General features: G+C 38.4%; 1 protein-coding gene across 5 annotated transcripts in view; it reads left to right on the top strand.

Annotated features, from left to right (window-relative positions):
• The window catches only part of MAP3K4 (mitogen-activated protein kinase kinase kinase 4), a 114881-nt gene that overhangs the window by 84336 nt on the left and 9899 nt on the right, over positions 1–20646 (top strand). Inside the window, exons 12-23 of one of the 5 annotated variants that reach the window (XR_012919240.1) lie at positions 920–1081; positions 1574–1707; positions 2559–2637; positions 3425–3503; positions 6991–7087; positions 7855–7992; positions 11442–11542; positions 12260–12340; positions 16133–16324; positions 17718–17788; positions 19089–19388; positions 20111–20198. Coding sequence is in view for 4 of the 5 variants with exons in the window: in XM_012759640.3 (XP_012615094.3) it covers positions 920–1081; positions 1574–1707; positions 2559–2637; positions 3425–3503; positions 6991–7087; positions 7855–7992; positions 11442–11542; positions 12260–12340; positions 16133–16324; positions 17718–17788; positions 19089–19205; positions 20111–20270 (1411 nt within the window). In the remaining variant the exon portion in view is untranslated. Of the gene's footprint in view, positions 1–919; positions 1082–1573; positions 1708–2558; positions 2638–3424; positions 3504–6990; positions 7088–7854; positions 7993–11441; positions 11543–12259; positions 12341–16132; positions 16325–17717; positions 17789–19088; positions 19389–20110; positions 20271–20646 lie in introns of those variants that run through there. The other 4 variants (XM_012759641.3, XM_012759640.3, XM_012759644.3 and 1 more) reach the window with 4 other exon arrangements.

Genomic DNA, 20646 nt, shown 5'->3' with positions numbered 1-20646 from the left:
GTCTTGATATATATAATGGAAAGCAGTACGAGATAAAACTGGTAAAATAAGGTGGGCAAAAAAAAAAAAAGATTGTTGAGAGATGTCAGGTTTTATTTTTTAAGCCTCAGGGAGTTGAAGATTTTGGAAGAATGTTTTATAACAATATGTAGAGTATTGCTTGATGGAGACTGTGTGTGCACGCATGTGATTAAGGGCTGTGGAAAGGGCAGGCCGATTTAGAGCTACTGTGGTGTTCTTGAGAGAGGTAACGAAAGCTGGAGCCGAGGCAGGGCTTCTCAGCCTCAGCGCTGTGGACGACATTTGGGCCAGTAATTCTTTGTTGTGGTTCTGTCCTGTGCATCAAGTGATGTTTAGCGGCATCTCTGGCCTCTGCCTGGCACCAGATGCCATTAGATTCTACCTTTCTTCCAAGTTTTGACAATCAAAAATATCTCGAGACTAGGTCTCCAGACATAGAAGGGGGCAAAATCAGTTGAGAAACCCTGGGTGAGAGAGTACCCACAGAATAAGGAGGATAGTGTGATTTGATGATATTGTGGAGGCCATTTAGAAACATGAGCTTTTTCACTCTGTGAGATTGAAACCATACTTATGCTTGAGCTACCATCTGGAGAAGAAAAGCAACAGGTGGTTAATATGCAGAAATACTGAAGACATAAGCATCTATTCCAAGACCAGATTAGAATTAGACAGTATCATTTCATTCAAATGGATTTGATCTCTTGTATTTCATAAGATGTTAAAGAATGTCTAATACAAATAAAAATGAAAATAATGTCATTTCCTCTATATTCGGTCATTCCTTTTGATAATTAAATGTGGCTAAAATGTATTACAATGGTAAAAGTCTTTAAAATGCAATAAGTATTGTGTGATTTGCTTCATTTTGGATTAATCATGGTTTGGCACTCTTTAGAATGATGCATTAGAGCTATGCAACAGAATAAGCAATGCCATTGACCGAGTGGACCACATGTTCACATCAGAATTTGATGCCGAAGTTGATGAATCTGAATCTGTCACATTGCAACAGTACTATCGAGAAGCAATGATTCAGGCATACAATTTTGGGTTCGAGGTAAGTTCAAAATAAGAGGAAACGTGGTACAGTTTAGTAATAGCTGTAACTTACCTACAGAAAGTATTATGAATCTTTTACAGTAAATCTGATTGATATTTATTGTAATCGCAGCTTAGTCAAGAATGTCATCTTATACCGCTGCTGAATATCAGAGTGTTAGTTTACTTTTTAACTGTCAGTTGACCATGTTTTATTTTGTGCTAACAGTTACCTACTTACATCTTAAAACTTTAAGAGATATTTAATATCGTAAAAGTACATTCTTAATTTAAACTTAGGAGTAGAACATTTATGAAACTGCATTTGGGGACACTACTTAAATTGTTCATACTGTTGAAATGTATTAATATAAATCTTAATATTTACTTTTAATTGTGCTTCACTTTTTGTTCTTAGAAAATGACATTTTAGACATGCATTATAGTGTGTGGGTATTACTATAATGGTTGTTTTCTTTTTAATTTTGATATACATGAAATCTTCTTACAGTATCATAAAGAAGTTGTTCGTTTGATGTCTGGAGAGTTTAGGCAGAAGATAGGAGACAAATACATAAGCTTCGCCCGGAAATGGATGAATTATGTCCTGACTAAATGTGAGAGTGGTAGAGGTACAAGACCCAGGTAATAACCAAGTAGGATACTTCCTGAATGAGTCATGTGGGGTTGGCAGTACTTTGTTCCTGCATGTTATGTGGGATTTTTGAGCAGATGACACAAAAGGGAGCATTCTAAACTCTTTGGTGAATGGCTTTTTGCATGAAAATATATACATCAAAAACCCGTAACTCTTGGAAAAAAATTTATTAAATAATTTGTTCCAAACTGAGTTATCTTTAAGGGAGTTCACATTCTCCCTGGACAAGTCTTCCTGATGGCTTAATTTTTTCTTCCTTCGTGAAATCTAGGACTTGGTATAAATGGGATACAATTTGGTAACCAGTTTGTCTATTAAACCATTTTGGAATTTGCAGGGGGAAGTGTGTGAATCATCCATGAGGCTCAAGAGTAGTTCCACTGAGTAAACAGAGTTATTAAAGTAGCACGACTGTGTGAAAAGTAGCTGGGTGTTCTGTAGTTTATAATGGAGGGACATTATGGGGCACTTTTTAAAAGCCATTAAGCCATTACTCCAAGTTAGAGAAAATACACATTTGTTACATCTGTGACTACAAATAGGAACTTTATCTTACATAGCTCAAATAATTGTTGAATTACAAATGGCACCGATTTCATCTAAAATCTTCCATGCTTCCCATTTGCTTAAAAATCAAGTTGAATTTTAAAAAAATCCTTATCCTTCTTTCCTAAAATGTCACACTATAAACTTTCTTAACTCAATTGAGACTCTCATTTATATACAGATAGAAAAATATGTTTTGTTCTAGGTAATAATTTTCCAGTTATACATAGTCGAGAACTGCTGTTGCATTTTCTTGGTTGTTTTGTGATTATTGAACTTTTTCACTTAATAGGTGGGCAACTCAAGGATTTGATTTTCTACAAGCAATTGAACCTGCTTTTATTTCAGCTTTACCAGAAGATGACTTCTTGGTATGGAATATTCTAAAGTTTTTTTCATTTAATAACAAACAGGTTGATCACTCTCTATTTCCTGGTTGTGTATGTCTTATATATAATAGTGGTTCTTAATTTTTTTTATTAAATAGTAATTGTAATGATAATGCTGTAATTGTAATGTAACGTAATTGTATGTATGTACGTAATGTAAATGTAATGTAATGATAATGGCATAGTAAGATATTCAGTGCTTTTCTTTTTGTAACAGTAGTGTTCTAAGTCAATGTCTAGTTGTTTGTAAACCCTGGCATCTCTTAAATGTATGTTTTGTATTTTATAAATTGCCATTGTAGTTATTGCTTTTTGGCAGTTTCATGAAGAGAACAAGGATTAGCTATTTCACTTCATTGTGCCTCATTTGAGAGCATAATGCCAGTGTTAAATATTATCACTGTTAGTCTGATAAATTCTATCAGATCAAAAAGATGTAGTTCAAAATGTTCATTCATTCATTTTATTGTCCCAGTAGTAGAGATGATTACATGAGAAGTTCTTTGCTTATGCCCATTATTGCATTGTAGGAAATTGCTAATTTGCTTTTATTTATACAAATGGAATTATGTGCTATATTATTTTAAATTATATACAGTTGCTGTTTAATTTATGTTTATACCTATTTTCTTTTAGCATAGCTTTGAAAATATTTACTTAGGGCAGCATCTTTTTAAAAATATACTGAAAACCTGATTTGTGTTACTAGTATAATTAAGAGAGTATACATTCTTTCTCTTCTCCACTGCCATTTTCCTTTGGTTTCTAGAGTTTACAAGCCTTAATGAATGAATGCATTGGCCATGTCATAGGAAAACCGCACAGTCCTGTTACAGGTTTGTACCTTGGTAAGATGGCTGTTACAGCATTTCTCCTGGAACATACTGATCTTGTGGTTGTAGTCATTTAAAATGGTGTAAGAGGTGTTTTAAAACTATTCAGGAAAATGACATTGAAAGTGACAGAAATGAGGTTTATGCATATATAGAGAACTCCACAGTAATCTTTCTAAACCTGACAGGAAGATTAAAATGCCAGCATGAGTTATTCCATACTAGCCAGCAGTGTTAAACTACACTTTTTTTGTTTTTGTTTTTGAGACAGAGTCTCACTCTGTTGCCTGGGCCAGAGTGTGGTGGCATCAGCCTAGCTCACAGCAACCTCCAACTGCTGGGCTTAAGCGATCCTTCTGCCTCAGCCTCCCGAGTAGCTGGGATTACAGGCATGTGCCACCATGCCTGGCTAATTTTTTAATATATTTTTATTTGGCCAATTAATTTCTTTCTATTTTTAGTAGAGACGGGGGTCTCACTCTCGCTCAGGCTGGTTTCGAACTCCTGACCTTGAGCGATCCTCCCACCTCGGCCTCCCAGAGTGCTAGGATTATAGGCGTGAGCCACCACACCTGGCCTATACCACAGTTTTTTTTTCCTACACCAACATTACCATTCTGTTCTCTCCCTTAAAAATCTTTTCTTATGGGAAGGACAGGCTGGAAGAGGTAGTTGTTTGCAAGTAGCAGGAGCCTACCCTGCTGTAGGTGGGCGAACATAGTTTATCTGCTGCTCCTTCCTCACATTTTGAAGGGGAGGCCATCTGTTCTCTCCATAGCTTCTCTAAGTACCCGTTTCCTCACTAATTGCAGTAAATTCTGATTTGGTTTTACTTTTAAAAATCAAGTTAAGTTATGCTACAATATATATTAATTACAATTTTCAATTACAGTTAATGTAGTTTTACAATGTATGTTGAATAATGTTCAGTTTTACAGAATATAATGAAGTTTTAAGACCAAAATATGTATAAAGAAAAGGCTGTTTTAGTTATGCCATTCTTGAGATAGTTTGTAAATAAAACAAAGCTGTGAGATCTGATGCAATTTAAATTATAAAAAATAATTCATTAAATGATAAATTATTGAATGCCAACTATATTTCTTAAAGGGTACTTGCTAGCTACAGAAAATTTAGTAACATTTTTATGTTTAGTAAAATTTAGTAATTTACCAGAAATTAGAAAATTAAATTACTAAATTAGAAAATTTAATAACATTTTTAGTAACATTTTAATAAATGTTAACATTTATTAACATTTTAATTTTTGGTATTTTTATCTTTAAAATTCACTCAGTTAATACAACTCTTTTTCCTTTCAAGGCTATGAAAGGTTATGAAAATGAAAGTTATCTTTTATAAAACTATTTGAGTATTTTATATAAAGCATGCTGCATTCTTATCAAAATTTTGCTTAAGCATATTATGAATAGATTTTGATTTTCTGATCTCTTAAAATATTTCTGTAAGAATACATGATTAATGATTCAGTAAAAATTATTTCTTTAAAATATTGCATGAGGAACCATTTTAATTGTAGAAAAAATATATTGAAAAATGTGGAAGATGTACATTTAGAAAAAATTTCAATGTAGAAAAAAATTACTAGAAAGAAAAATGCTCCCATAATTTAGAGATACTACTCACTGGTGACATTTGAGTCAGTAGCTTCTGTGCCTCTGGGCCAGTTAATTCATAGTGCTCTCTGGAGGCTCAGGTTGTCTTGTCCGCTCAGCCACTGTGGGATGGTGGGATTGAACTCAGATTGCCCATCAGCAGTTGACCTGGGGCTTCTCATTTAACAAAATTGAGGTTCCTGTTTTAATGCTTAAAATTGGATGAGGATTAAATAAGGTAATAATGTTTTGTTAACTCTAGTGTTCTATATACAACAGGGATCATCATTTGGTTTTGTGGTGCTTTTTTTCATAAGAGAAATTAATGAAAATGAGACCACATCAACTGTCATTTTGTTGCTATTGTTACTTTTTCCTCTCCCTCTGCTCTAAGCTCGTAACAAATGATAATCTGGAATATAACTTTCTGTATTTTATGTGTACTCATGTAGTGACATAAATGCCTTCTACCATACCTTATTCTCTGCTCATTTAATCGCACAAGCATATAAAGGGTTGATTTTTGTTCCTGTCATTTACTGTACAAAAATTGGGTCATTTTGGATATTAATCTTTTGCTTTTCGTCTCTGACAATTGTAGAACTTTCAGCATGTGAGCAGGTATAGATCTAAATCATTCTCTTTGTTAGCCACATTGTGACCATGGTGGATGTACCATTTCTTTTTTTTTTTTTTTGAGACAGAGTCTTGCTTTCTTGCCTAGGCTAGAGTGAGTGCTGTTGCGTCAGCCTAGCTCACAGCAACCTCAAACTCCTGGGCTCAAGCGATCCTCCTGCCCCAGCCTCCCGAGTAGCTGGGACTACAGGCACGAGCCACCATGCCCGGCTGATTTTTATATTATATATATTAGTTGGCCAATTAATTTCTTTCTATTTTTATGGTAGAGACGGGGTCTCGCTCTGGCTGGTTTTGAACTCCTGACCTTGAGCAATCCGCCCGCCTCAGCCTCCCATAGTGCTAGGATTATAGGCGTGAGCCACCGTGCCCGGCCCATTTCTTGATGGGATTTTGTTTGTTTGGGCCATGAAAAACATCTCTATAGTGTTCACCAATAAACAGAATGTCTTTATTTTATATCTTCATGGGAAAATTTTATAGTAATTTTTGACTCTGTAGTTCCCAGTATTTGTGCTGAATTAAGCACAAAAAACATGTTAGGGAGAAATATGCAAAATATAAGTCATCCGTTACTATTTACATTTAGATATTGGGAAAGTGGAATTGTCAGCATTTTTGTAATCACTAGATAAAATTTCTAGTTTTAAATTGTTTTAAATTTTATCTAGTTTTTAAAGTTCATTTAAAATTGTATCCATATTTACCTTCTACCAGCATATTTAAAAGAAAAAAAGAAAACATACCCTGAAAAGAAAAATCACCCAAATAATCTTGCCCCATTCGCCTGGTTTGGTTTAAAGGAATTAAAGGAATTAAATTAAAAGAATTAAATAAAACTCCATGTACTTGAGAAAATGGTAATAATCCTAAACGCAGTACTGAATAAAATCATTTTAAAGTGTAGATAATATAAAGAACTCCTTTTTATTAGGGATATGCCAAATAAGCCACATTTTCATTTATCTATAAAATTGGTTAAATCATTTGTTTAGCATACATTATGTACATTTCACTACAGGATTTAGAAAATGTTTTTGATGGGGAAAGGTTTGTGCAATATAGCTTCTAAAAGGTGACATATTCCATGACATTTGTATATGTAATATGATTTTTTATTTATATAAACTTGTTTTTGGTCACTAGCAAAATTAAGTGGCATTCTATTTATATGTTTATTAGTTGCTTGGTCTGACAGTTTTCTAGGGACCACTTTAACAAGTTGCATTTGTTGCCATTTTCACTGGCAGCCATTCATCGGAACAGCCCCCGTCCTGTGAAGGTACCTCGATGTCACAGTGACCCTCCTAACCCACATCTAATTATTCCAGCTCCAGAGGGATTCAGGTATTTGGTGCTCATTTAGTCATTTGCTTTATGCAGTCTTCTCTGATGTGCATGCTCTTACTCTTGAAACTACTGGATGCTTGCTCTGAGAGCTAAAAATTCATTCTCTGTTCTTGTTCATAGACTTTTAAAAGCTCTTTTGTTATCTTGAAGCCTTAGTTGCAAAAGAAAAGGCATGCAAATTTAAAACAGACCTTACCTTTCAAGATAACTTCATTTCTCAGCTTATTTATAACCTTGAGCTACTAAATAAATGCTTTCCGGTTTTGGAGTACTTCTTTCCTTTTCTTTCTTTGAAAAATTACATTAGGAAAGCAAATTTGAGTGTGCATAGCATAATAAACATTTGAAAAACAATACTAAATACCACTTTAAAAGTGGAAATAAACTGGAACAACCTTTCCAGTATTGACTTTCGTGTTTATACGTAATTGTGAAGCGACTTAAACACTACCATGAGTTCAGAAACTATAGTATGTTCACAGTAATTTCCTTGAATGTGGTGGCATTTCTGCATCTTGAGGTAGTGAGCATCCTCTCTCCCCTTTGTAATCACTTTTTAAAAGTTAATTTTATTTGACAGTACTTGCTAGGTAAGGACCAGAATTATTTTTTAAAAATCTTTGAAATTAGTTATTTTCTTTTTTACACTTAGCCTTGAATGTCAGTCAAAGGACAATTTGTGTTTTATATTTTTAAATATTTTTCACTTCCTCGCCATATTTTATTTTTAATTGCAAGTCCATGCCCTTTTCTCCTCCCCTCAGCACCCGGAGCGTGCCCTCGGATGCGCGGAGCCACAGCGGCCCTGCTGCCGCCACTGCCGCTGCCGCCGCTGGTCGCCCCAGCCCTTCTGGCGGGGACTCTGCGCCGCCCAAACCCATCAGCAGTGCCCATGATACCAGGTAGTCTCACTCCATCAGCATCACGTCCCCTGCCTCCCTCGTGCTCTTCCACAGGGACCTGAGCCTTAGGGAGCGTTGCAAGGTCCAAGGGGGCTGCTTTCCGGGGGGTATGAGGGGTGCTCAGGGCCTTCGCTGGGTTATCACAGCCCCAGGGCTCTGGCACTGACCTGCACAAATAGATCATTTGCCTGATGTTAATATTTCTCTGGAGCTAATATTAGCCAAAATGGCCAGATCCTTTGCTGATAATAACTCCACGGAGAAGATATCAGAAGAACGAACCTGGCTCACAGTAGAGGGGGACATGAGAATTTTGGCTAACAGAGCCTTTCCTGAGGAGTCACCAGGTAGTTCAAAGATGGTCTAGTTAATAACATTAGGTGGTGATTTTTTTTTTTTCTTTCTGGAAGATTGGTTTTCTAACCAGATTTCCTAAATTTGAATAATTGTTGATTAGAAGTAGTTTTTAAGAATGGTAAAATGAGTGCATGGGATTTGTATTTCATGGAGAATAGATCTTTGCTAGAGAGAACTATCAGACATTTGGCAAGCTCCAGAAAAATTTAAGTCTCTTACATTAAGTCTGTGTAAGTAAGGAGGGTCTTGTAGTTTTTTCCATCTGGTTTTTTGGCAGAGAATTTCATCAAGTTCTTATATACTTAAGGGAGAAAGGACTTTTGATCTTTGTTAATTTCACCTTGTATCTAGTAGAAGAAATACTGTCAGTATTCTCATCTTCCCATAAGGAAGGCAGTGTAGTCAAGACTATTTGGTTGGGGGTGATCTGATCAAAAAAGGTAAAATTGTGATGGTACTCAGTGCTCTGTGTTCAGTTCTTAGGAGAAAATATTAGTAGGATAGGTGGCAGGAAGATGACATCTAGCTTTAGATTTTAAAATAGACTGAAATGTTTTTAGACTTATTTAATAACAGCCTAAAATTTCTGTAAACTTTCAGGCTTCTCACTTGTTAAAATAATATTCCTAATTTTTAGTGATAAATGCTTATAAGCTAAAAATATCAAAGTATTTGACAGCTTAAGCAGTCAACTAAAAAAAATTAACAACATTGAACAAATTTCCATTTACACTCTGTATGTTTCGAGCATCTCATGGCAAATATTTTCACATACACTTTCGTATCCCTCTGTGGGGGCTACTGGAACTGCCTTTTTTATACGTGCAGTAAAGACTTAAGGGAAGTGCTTTGGCCTAAAATGCAGACACAGTTGAGAAAATTGACCAGACTCTGGCTCTTGGCTCCCACACTTGTTGTGTCCATCTTCACAAGAGATTACTCCAGAACTAGACAATGGGAAGTGACTGCTCGCTTTTTAAAATGTTAATGAACTGTGGTTTAAGGCATTTATAAGTAGTAGTGTGATACATTAAGTGTATTTTAGTATAAGAATTAAATACCTGCAGTTGGCCTTTTCATGCAATTTAGTCTTACGCCTTACATAAATAGTTTTTTAGTATGTTATGAATAGCATTTCATAGATATTCCTCTTAAATTTGGGCATACTTGGACAATCCTTGATGTTTAGGAATTTCAGTAGCATCATAGTATGCTATATTGAAGGCCATCTTTTCACAGAGGATCCACATTTTTTTACTGACTGTGTATGTGGTGGTGGGTAGAGAAAAGCAAAGCCACTTGAATAGGTGACTGGGCAGGTTGTTAGACCCCCTCCTGCATTCAGGCCTTGCACACACTTGATCTGACTTCGAGCCTCAGCACCTTCACGGTGAGCCTGGATAGTGGGCCCAGGAGTCGCTGGTCGATTCGGTTCACTGCCCCTGAGGCACCCCGTGCATACGCAAGGGCCCGAGTCTCAACACGGCTGTGGGTTTATCAATATGCTGTGGGGAGGCAGGGTGACATCAGTGATGTCCACTGTCCACACGGGTGCCACAGCCCACTGTGTGCAGGACTTGCCTGTCCTAGAGATGTATTAACTCAAATTCAGTTTCACTTGGCCCTTTCAATTGATTTTATTTGACCTAGAAAATATATATTCTGGGCTTACATTGTCTTACTGTTGTTTATAAAAACATTTTTGCAGTTGTGTGCTTGCTGGAGTTGGCTCCTACTGACTCATAAAAAGCTGACTGTTAATTTTTCAGGAATCTTGCAAGCCAGTTGTTTCACCATAGACATTGGCAAACTCTACCACCCACCCCTCCATCTCAACCCACAACTAGTTAAACATTTACCAATGCATCACTTCTCAAGTATACGTTCTTGCCATTTATTCTTGCAAAAAAATCTCTGAAGGACATGGAATTGGCTAATTTCTCCTGTGAGAAATCAGGAGAATAGAGGGGTTAAATGACTTCTCTGTGGTCCTTTCATCTCTGGTATTGCTTAGGAATGGAATACGTTTTTCACTTCAACACTAGTGGTTTTTCTATCAAATAGTGCTGAGTTTTTGATGAACTACATGGCAGTAGAAATGTCCTTCCTCACTTCAGACTTAAGTACTGTATTAGCACTTTATGATGAGGGTTTAGGGAAATACAAAAAATATTGCATATTTCATCATTTGTGAATGTCTTTACAATAGATCATGCTGCCTTCAACCTATTCAGTGTGTAATAAAAAAGAGCATAAATGCTACCATACTTCATTATCTCATTCATTTAAAAATACACACTAAATGACTTTTTAATAAACTAATGCCATATTTATTTCGGGTTCTTTGATTATTTGAATTATAATTTTAACACTTATTTAATTTTAGTTTTTACTCTTTATGGGTTCACTCTGGTTGCTGAGCATTTAACTTTGTTCTGGAAAAGCAGCTAATTAACTTTGTACTTTAATATATTAAGCTTCTTGCTCTTTTGCACTTTTGCTTGGCCACTGCTTGATAAATCATCAGAGATTCCCTTCCATTTTCTTGTTAAGAGATTGGAAATCGTTTGGACCATGTAATGATCTTAATAATTTAAATAGAAATAAATACATAAATAAAATTTGATGGTAACTTTAAATATTAACCAGATTTGGCTTATATATTTTTATTCATCCTGAGCTTAAATTATGGAGCTATCCATGTATGTCAGTAACGAATACAGTGTTTTGTCTTTATTTCTGTTATCGTTGAATGTAAAATAAGGTGTTAAGCAGGCAGTTGCCCCGAGTCTCGTGTGTGAGCTGTGGAGAGGTGGAAACGGAGCTCTCCTTCCAGGCTCTAGAACTGGCAGACTCCAGAGGGGTGCTTAGCGGCAGCGCTCTCCATTCACTCTCGGGCTGTCCTGTGCAGTGTCCCTTGCCCACTAGATGCCAGTAGCACCTTCCCAGTCATGGCAGTCAGAAGTGTCTCCAGATAGTGCCTCCCTGGGAGGGAAATCACCCCCATTTGAGAGTCACTGCTCTAGAAGAATCTCGCAGATTTTTGGAATTCCATTGAATTGATAGCTCAATTGTTAACAATATTAAAACAGGGGTTCCAGTGTCCCTGAAAACGATCGGTTGGCTTCCATAGCTGCTGAATTGCAGTTTAGGTCCTTGAGTCGTCACTCAAGCCCCACAGAGGAGCGAGATGGTGAGTGTTTTAAGATTCAGCTGCATTCCAAACCAGCCTCTTCATCTGTCTCAGTGCACCGGTTTCTGTTGTTAATGCCTTCATGAGGGTTCCTTTATTCGTTCCTTTCCAAAGGAATGAAGAATAAGAAGCAACCGGGCTTTATGAGAAGGTTTAATGCTAAACATGTTGGCTTTTTATTATATATAGTTGCCCTTCTTAACTGTATTTGCATTTTCTAGGTTTGCTTTCTTTGCTTTTAAAAAAGTTATTCTTCCTGGTATTTCCATTGTTGTTGAGGACTTTGTTCACTTTAAAAATACAAAGCACGCTGTGTGTGTTGATCATATGCAGAAGTTTTCTTGCAACGCAGCCCTTGCGAGTGTTTGCCCAGGAATCGGGTCACCGCTTCTATGGTAGCAGGGCTGCAGTCCTGAAGTCGGCCTCTTGAATGGGGTCCCCAAGGAATCCAGTTTCTATGAAGTATTCTGTTTTCTGTTACATGTGGAAAGTTTGATGTAATTAAAATCCTGTTACCCCATTAACAACTTCTTAGTTTGGTGCAATTTTCTAAAATTAATTGTAGAGATAGTTTCTCACATCCATATCAAATATACTATAAGGTAATCACCAGAAAGGGGAGGTGGATGGTAACCATTGCCATTCACCATTTCAGGCTTGTTCTCAAGCATATTTATTTCATAAATCTTAATTTATATAAAAACATACTTCTTGCAGAACCAGCATATCCAAGAGGTGATTCAAGTGGGTCAACACGAAGAAGTTGGGAACTTCGGACGCTTATCAGCCAGACTAAAGGTAAGACAAAGGATGTTGAATTCAAAATGTTTAAGTATAAGGTGAGCAGTTTCAGTTAAAATTCACTTTAGTTTCTTAATTATTAGACCTTCTACATTACTGTTTTGTGATCCCATTTATATCTCTGACATCACTTTTTCTTATGTACTATATCTGTATATTTTCTATTTCTCTTAACAAATTACAAATTCCTTTGGATCAAGAATATGGGCCAGGCACGGTGGCTCACGCCTGTAATCCCAGCACTCTGGGAGGCTGAGGCAGGAGGATCGCTCAAGGTCAGGAGTTTGAAACCAGCCTGAACAAGAGAGAGACCCCGTCTTTACTAAAAATAGAAACAAATTAATTGGCCAACTAAATATATATAGAAAAAATTAGCCGGGCACGGTGGCACATGCCTGTAGTCCCAGCTACTCGAGAGGCTAAGGCAGAAGGATTGCTTGAGCTCAGGAATTGGCGGTTGCTGTGAGCTAGGCTGCCGCCATGGCACTCTAGCCCGGGCAACAGAGTAAGACTCTGTCTCAAAAAAAAAAAAAAAGAAAAAAGAATATGTTTTACACATTATTATATTCTTCAAGCAGCTCAGCATAATTACTTGTACATGGAAGGATTATAATAAATATTTGTGGAATAAATAACCATTCTTTTTTTATGCTAACAAGTTGAGGGAAAGAACTTATGAACTAGGAGATTGATTAATATTAGTCAAAAGAATAAATAGAAAAACACTGTTCTAGCACTTTAGGGTCTACAAAATGCTTTCATGTATTTTTTGTCATAACAATCTTGAGCAATAGGCAGAATAGATCTTGCTGTCTTTTCATAAATGATCAAACAGTTTCTGAGGGCTAATTGGGTCAAGGTAGTCGGTGACAGAGCTGGGACTAGAAGGCACTTCTGCGTCTGAGTGCGGTGCTCTCCCACTGCAGCACCCTGTGAACTGTGTGGGGCTGATCAGAGGAGTGTTTGTCCCCTGAGGCCCAGCCCAGTCTGGAAGGATTTCATGGAGGAGGAAGGAGGCTGAGCTGGCCCTTGAAGGGAAGACAGGTCTGCAGCAAGCCAAGAAGAAAGGTATAGAAAGAAACATACCTGGAGGCCTACAGAATAGACCAGCGAGGCTGGCCTGGCTGGTGTGGACCGTAGATACAGGTGAAATTGCAGGGGTGAGGGGAGATCAGATCGTGGACACCCTTCATTAGTGACTGGTTAAGTAATGAAGGCCTTACCCAGAGGCGGTGGGCAAGCCCTGAAGGCTCTTGAGCACCTGATGTGTGTAGGAAGCAGGAGGATGGGGATTTAACCCTTTGCACTCGCTTGTTTTTTTCTTGATTCCTTTATTCTACTCGGGATTTAATTTTTTAAATACCCCAGATTTTACAAAGCGCAGCAGTAGAATAAAAAACTGGAGTTTCTTTTCATACAAACTTATTTATTTGGATTTTTTTATATTTCAAATTCTTGATACATTCAAAGAGTAATTTTAATGTCGAGTCACACTCGACATCCGAGTGCAAAAGGTTAAGATGCTGTGAGGTAGATTCACCTGCCAGCAAGAACTGGGGAGGACATGGGAAGACAAATTAGAATACCATTGCAGTAATTCAGTGTCAGTATAGGGTACTGGACTAATGTGAAGTTAAAAGGGGAATGACGACAAGAAACAGCTTTGCTGTAATGATTGAGAAGCCCGGTGACAGATTAGGTGTGTGTGCAGGGAGTTCAGGCCCACATGTAACCAGCAGTTCCCTGGGATCCCGGGTCTTTGGTGTGCTTTTCAAAACAAATACTTGGTCAAGTAAACTTGGGAACCACCTGGAACTGTGTTCCTCTTGTGAAGTTACAGTTTATATTGACATATTAAAGACTGAGAAATCTTGAGAAATTGTTATTGGGGAAAATAAAAGCCTTTCCCAGAAATACATTGCAATGAACAGCTGTTAAAATCTTATCTGGTGCTGGGTGATATGGCAAGGAAACAAACTAGGATCCATGTTTTAAAGAAGTGATTGTAGTAAGAAATTGTAACTAGAACATTATGAATCTTTGGAAATTCCTCTCCATAGATTAACCTTACATTCATCCTGACTTCAAGGATCTCTTTGCCAGAAAACTCAGGCTCTTAGGTATCTAATTAGGACACAGTAAGAGAAGTGCTGTCATAGAGATGTGGTTTTCCAGTTACAGGTTGTGACTCACTGGTGGATTATAAAATTTTAGTGAACGTGATCAGCATTTTTTTAAAAAAAGGAATAGGCTAGTGTTATAATCACTTGTAGTAAAGGCAGTAATGTTTCATGAAACTGTCGTGTAGATATCTATATGTGTGAAAGGTATTTTTTACTGTAAGTCATGATAAAATAAGTTGGGGAAATAGAGATGTAGAACCTGAAAGGAAAATGAGGAATAATAATAATAGGTAATATTTATTGAGTATTCCTGTGTTCCATGCATTGAACTAAATGCTTTACAGGTATTTCATTAAACCCTCACAATAGTTCTGTGAATTAGGTATTATTACCTTCATTTTACTGGTTAAGTATTTAATGTATAAAGAAGTCAATTAACTTGTCTATTGTCAAACACCTAGAAAATGGTGAGGCCAGGATCTTATTCCAGGCATTCTAATCATAGAGCCCCCTTACTCTGTACTCTTTCCAGAGAAGGGGAAATGCCATTCCCTCCTCATCAGAGATGGCTTCCTAAAAGGGGGATGGCATTTCCGCTGAGCTGTGTAAGTAGGGTTTACTCACCAGGTTCTGTGGTAGGAAGAAGATCTTTTAGGCAGAGGGAAGAGTGTGAAGGAGTCATGGAAGTGAGAAACAGTTTGGTGTGTTTCATGAGTCTTTCAGTTTGGCTAGTGTGAAGATTCAGAAAAGGTAAACTGGGTCCAAATTCTGCAGAGCCAGGAGTCCCAGGAGTATTGAGGAATTTGGGTTTTTGGTTAGTGGGTAGTGGAATAAATTATGTAGGAAAGTAACGTGATCACATTTTATGTTCTAACAATTCTGGCAAACCAGAGTGGGTTGGGGAGAGGACAAACTAGAGGCAGGTTGGTAACTGCAGTAGTCTAACCCAGTGGTCCCAACCTTTTTGGCACCAGGGACCAGTTTCATGGAAGACAGTTTTTCTACAGGGGGTTGGGAGGTGTGCGGGGATGATTTCCTGATGATTGAAGCGCAATACATTTATTGTGCAGTCAGACCTCTCTGCTAATGACAATCTGTATTCGCAGCCGCTCCCCAGCACTAGCATCACCGCCTCAGCTGCACCTCAGATCACCAGGCACTAGATTCTCATAAGGAGTGTGCAACTTAGATCCCTTGCATATACAGTTTACAGTAGGGTTCCCGCTCCTGTGAGGATCTAATGCCTGCGGCTGATCTGACATTCATGCAGTGATGTGAATGATGGGGAGGAGCTGGAAACACAGATGAAGCTTCGCTGGCTCACATGCTGCTGACCTGCTGTGCGGCTCAGTTCCTAAAAGGCCGGGGACCCGTACTGGTCTGTGGCCTGGGAATTAGGGACCACAGGTCTAACCGACAATTTGGGAGAAAAAATAGGTTTGTCTGATTAGCTTATATTTTGTGTGTGTGTTGTGTAGTGGGTAGTATATGCTAGAATTATTAGATTTTGAAGGACTCTAATTCACGTGCCGTTTATCTCAATATATAATGATAAGCCTTGCCATAATGGAGTAGTAATGTATATTGCTCACTTTTTATTGTTATTTGTTGGAAATTGGCTTGATAACAGTGATTAAGACTAATGAGTTTGCTGTTCTCTCTCCAGATTCTGCTTCTAAACAAGGACCCATAGAAGCTATCCAGAAGTCAGTCCGATTATTTGAAGAAAAGAGGTACCGAGAAATGAGGAGAAAGAATATCATTGGTCAAGTTTGTGATACTCCTAAATCCTACGATAATGTTATGCATGTTGGCTTGAGGAAGGTGACCTTCAAGTGGCAAAGAGGAAACAAAATTGGTAAGGAAACTAAGGACCATAATGTCAAGTTTGTCTCTGTAAGAAATAGCAATAGTTACATTTCTTTAGGTTAAGTCCTATATTGTTGGTCATTTTTCTTATAGACGTGGCAAATATATTAACCCTTTGCACTCGGATGTTGAGTTAAAATTACTTGACTCAAATTATTGAATGTATCAATAATATACATAATATAAAATATATGAAATATAAAAATATAAAAAAATCCAAATTTATTATATTGAAATATAAAAAAATCTAAATAAATAAGTTTGTATGAAAAGAAACTCCAGTTTTTTATTCTACTGCTGCGCTTTGTAAAATCTGGGGTGTTTAAAAAATTAAATCCCGAGTAGAATAAAGGAATCGAGAAAAAAGCAAGAGAGTGCAAAGAGTTAATAATACATTATGTCTTTTTTCGAGGGGCGGGGGGGTGTAGTTTTTTCTTGTTTAATTTGTAAGATGTATTCTAAGAGCAATACAAAATGAGATTTTAGAGATTTTTAAATGGTTCCTTAAATTGAATCATTTTGCTGTGTGACTCCAGAAATTGCCAGTGGAGAAGTACCGAAATTTTACCCATTTGTTCCAGTCTGTATTCTTTTTGCCTGTTCCCAGAATATTATTTGAAGAGAGGCTGGATACAAATAAGACCAGGAGAATCTTCTTTTCTCAAAAATTGCCTAATTAATTTCCAGTTAAAACTGCTTCCTGTAAGAAAACTAGGGTAGATTGTGTGAGGGAAGAAGCCTGATTACGCTTCAGACCCTTCCCCCATTTAAATGCATTTATCTGTCAAGCATTTAGGTCTGAAGGGGAAACACAGTTGTAATATAGCACTCTGGTGGCCTCAGGAAACCTGAGGGTCCCTTAGAGGTGTCTAGTAGGGCAAAGGACACTAAAAATCAGGTACTTTATAAATTTTATTAATTATTATTACATTGTTCAGCTGTATATTCCCTTGGCTTAATGTCCCAGAAGGTCTGTCAGGAGAACGTCTGCTCCCACACCCCCCTGGACATGCACCAGTGAGCTCAGTGTGGCTGCTCCCTTGTGCCCCTAGCCCAGCCCTCCTTGAGGGGCAGGCGGGCTCGGAAGGGTGCACCAGGGCTGCTTATTGGCCATCTTTATGCCTCTCCTGGGGTGTGCCCAAGTCAGTTCTGCTCTATTTAAAAGTATTTACAGATAAGACATATTGAAGAGATTGCCTAAGACTTCAGTTATTAATATTGGGGAACATTCAGAACTATTTCGAGTCTTACAATAATAAACTACAGTAGACGTAATTATATATAAACATGCATCCGGAATAATTGGACAATATTATTATAAGTTTAAATGACCTAACCTACCTGCGAAGACTGAAAGAGGAACCCGTTCCTGTCGTTCACAGGGGAAGGCCAGTATGGGAAGGTCTACACCTGCATCAGCGTCGACACCGGGGAGCTGATGGCTATGAAGGAGGTGCGTCGCCTGGCTCCCTGGGGGCCCCTGGGCTTGACAGCTCTGGGCGATAGAGGTTCTGTAAAGACACTGGTGGTTATTCAGTTCTTTGTGCACAGGGCTGGCTTAAGCACCTCTGTAGTGAGTTGTCTAGGCCTAAGTCCTGCTTTTCAGCATTTAGACAGGCCCAACCAGGCAGGTGCACTTAGGTAACACTTATGGACAGTGAAGGTGGTTATGATTTCAGTGAGGAGGATGATACACAGATAATTCTCACACAGCACAGTGTCAGAAGTGCCATATAGAGGGAGGCAGAAATAAAGTTTGATGAAAGCTTAGAGGAGAGTAGTTGTTACATCTTATGGAGGGGATTTGGGGGGAGAAGATAACATTTGCGCTAAGCTTCAGAAACAATTATTAGCATTTTCATAGCTGGAGTTGGAGTGGGGAAGAGTAGGGCAGACCCCGGGAACTAAGGCTTATTGCTGCCCAGTGTGACTCAGAGGGAGAGGAGGAGTGGGGGTGAGCTGGGAGGTGTTCGCAGCAGTTACCCTGTCCCTGGAGCGCTGCCTCCCTGACCACATGCCTCTCCAGAGCTGCTGCAGTGTTTCTTCTGTGTGTGCCACTTCCCCGTGCTTCTGTGTCTTCCTCCAGCTTGGTTGTAAACTTTATTGTTTATTATTTTTAATTGGCACATAATTGTCTATATTTATGGGGTACAATGTGATGCCTTGATATATGTATATAATGTGGAATGATTGAGTCAAGATAGTATGTTCATTAGCTCACTTACCTTTTTTTTTTTTTGTAGTGAGACATTTAAAATTTACTCTCATAGCAGTTTTTGAAATACATTATTATTTACCATAGTCACCTTTGCGACAGTATGGATGAACCTGGAAGACGTTATGCTGAGTGTGATAAGCCAGGCACAGAAACAGAAATACCACATGATGTCACTTACATGTGGAATCTAAAAATGTTGTAAACTTCTTAAGGGCAGAATCATATCTTTTTATCTTGCCCAGAACCTAAATAGCAGTGATTGCTTACTCATTGAATTAAACATTGAATGTTTAGTGATTTTGGTAATTCAGTTTGCAGCTGCGACAGTGATCTCGGTAGCTCCTCAGATACTCAAAAGCAAGTTTGTTTAATTCATAAGAGACCACAAAGCCACAAAGGAAAGAACACCTGGAAGTAAAGTCACAAACAGACTGACCGTAGTCCTGGGGGTTTGATGTGGAGGTGTCAGGGACTCAGGTGGTCGTGTTCTGGTTTGTTGCAGCACCAATGGTAATCGGCAATTTTCCTTTCACAGATTCGATTTCAACCGAATGACCATAAGACTATCAAGGAAACTGCAGACGAATTGAAAATATTTGAAGGCATCAAACACCCCAATCTGGTTCGGTATTTTGGTGTGGAGCTTCACAGAGTAAGCCGACTCTAATGACACTGCTTTGTGTGAGGAATCAGTAAGGGCACAAAATGGAGTCCTGTTCTACATCACAGGTCTTCTCATTTCAGAGCACAGTAACTTTGCCTAATTCTCAGGAAATCTCCATGAGTTACATCATTTCTGCCTTCTCTCTGAAACTAGAGGAGTTCTTCCTAAAATGTAAGTTGTAGACTGTAGTCTCAACCCGACATCATAAAGCACTGAAACCCATCCTGCCAGTCAGAAGACCTTCCAAAATGCCCCTTACATTGCTGCTTGTGACTTGTTCTCTCCATTCTTTGCAGAACCACTGTTGAGTACACTGTTAAGTAATACTGATTTTTCTTTCATATGTGTTTAAGGAACCATCGTGAAATGGGAGAAAATTCAGACCTCAAATTCGTTTCCCCCGTTGTGTTTAGAGATAAACACGTCGAGGGAAAGCGGGTGACCTGGAGCATCTTGGTGTAGAGCACAAGCTTTCAGGGGAAGTTGGATATTGATAATTTTTAATGATTTCACAAATAAATTCATGTTTGAAAAGGATGTGTTTCAGTACTTACTAATATATGTGTAGGGACAGCCCTGTTGGTCCCTGTCTGAGATTATAAAGCAGACTTAATTTCAGAGGATTATGGAATTTTATCCTCCGTGATTTGGAGACGTTCTCATCCCGACAGGCTGTGTAATCCCAGACAGGGGCGGCAGGCAGACACCTCTGCAGAAGAGTGAGCAGCGACTGTTGTAGGACACACTCAGCACTCAGGATGACAAGTGTAGTATATAGTATACCATTAGAAAGAAGGTGCCTGGGGTGTGGCCTATGAAGTTTTTCAGATGTTTCACTGAGCGTGCATGTAAGGAGAATTACAAACACAGGGCTGCGTTCGGTCTTCCCGCAGGAAGAAATGTACATCTTCATGGAGTACTGTGACGAGGGCACGTTAGAAGAAGTGTCGAGGCTGGGACTTCAGGAACACGTGATCAGGCTGTATTCAAAGCAGATCACCGTTGCGATCAATGTCCTCCATGAGCATGGCATCGTCCACCGTGACATTAAAGGTAATCCCCACACGCGCCGTGCTGCTGTGCACCAGAGCCGCCTGGCATCGGCACACAGTAGGCGCTCCACAGATGCTTGTTCCCACTCCCACGTGTTATTTCTCTGGATTGAAATACCTTTACTGTAAATGTGCTTTTGTAAAGAATCCTGCATTAAGAAACAGTGTAGAACCCATGTCACCATCTAGTAAAGTCGGCTGTTTCTGCTTTTAGAGAAGTCTGTTTCCCAGAAATGAAGTTTGCTGTTCTCATAGGCTGATTTGGCATAGCCTCTGTACTTACTAGACATTCATGATTAAAATAACCTTTCTTTTTCCTGGGTCAAGATTTCCTGTATATTTCTATATGAATGTCATGAGTATGTAAAGGGATAGTA

This window comes from Microcebus murinus, chromosome 5, assembly GCF_040939455.1.
Source record: "Microcebus murinus isolate Inina chromosome 5, M.murinus_Inina_mat1.0, whole genome shotgun sequence".
Taxonomy (NCBI): Eukaryota; Metazoa; Chordata; class Mammalia; order Primates; family Cheirogaleidae; genus Microcebus; species Microcebus murinus.
The sequence above is the reverse complement of the archived record's forward strand: the minus strand, read 5'-3'. Positions and strand labels throughout refer to the sequence as shown.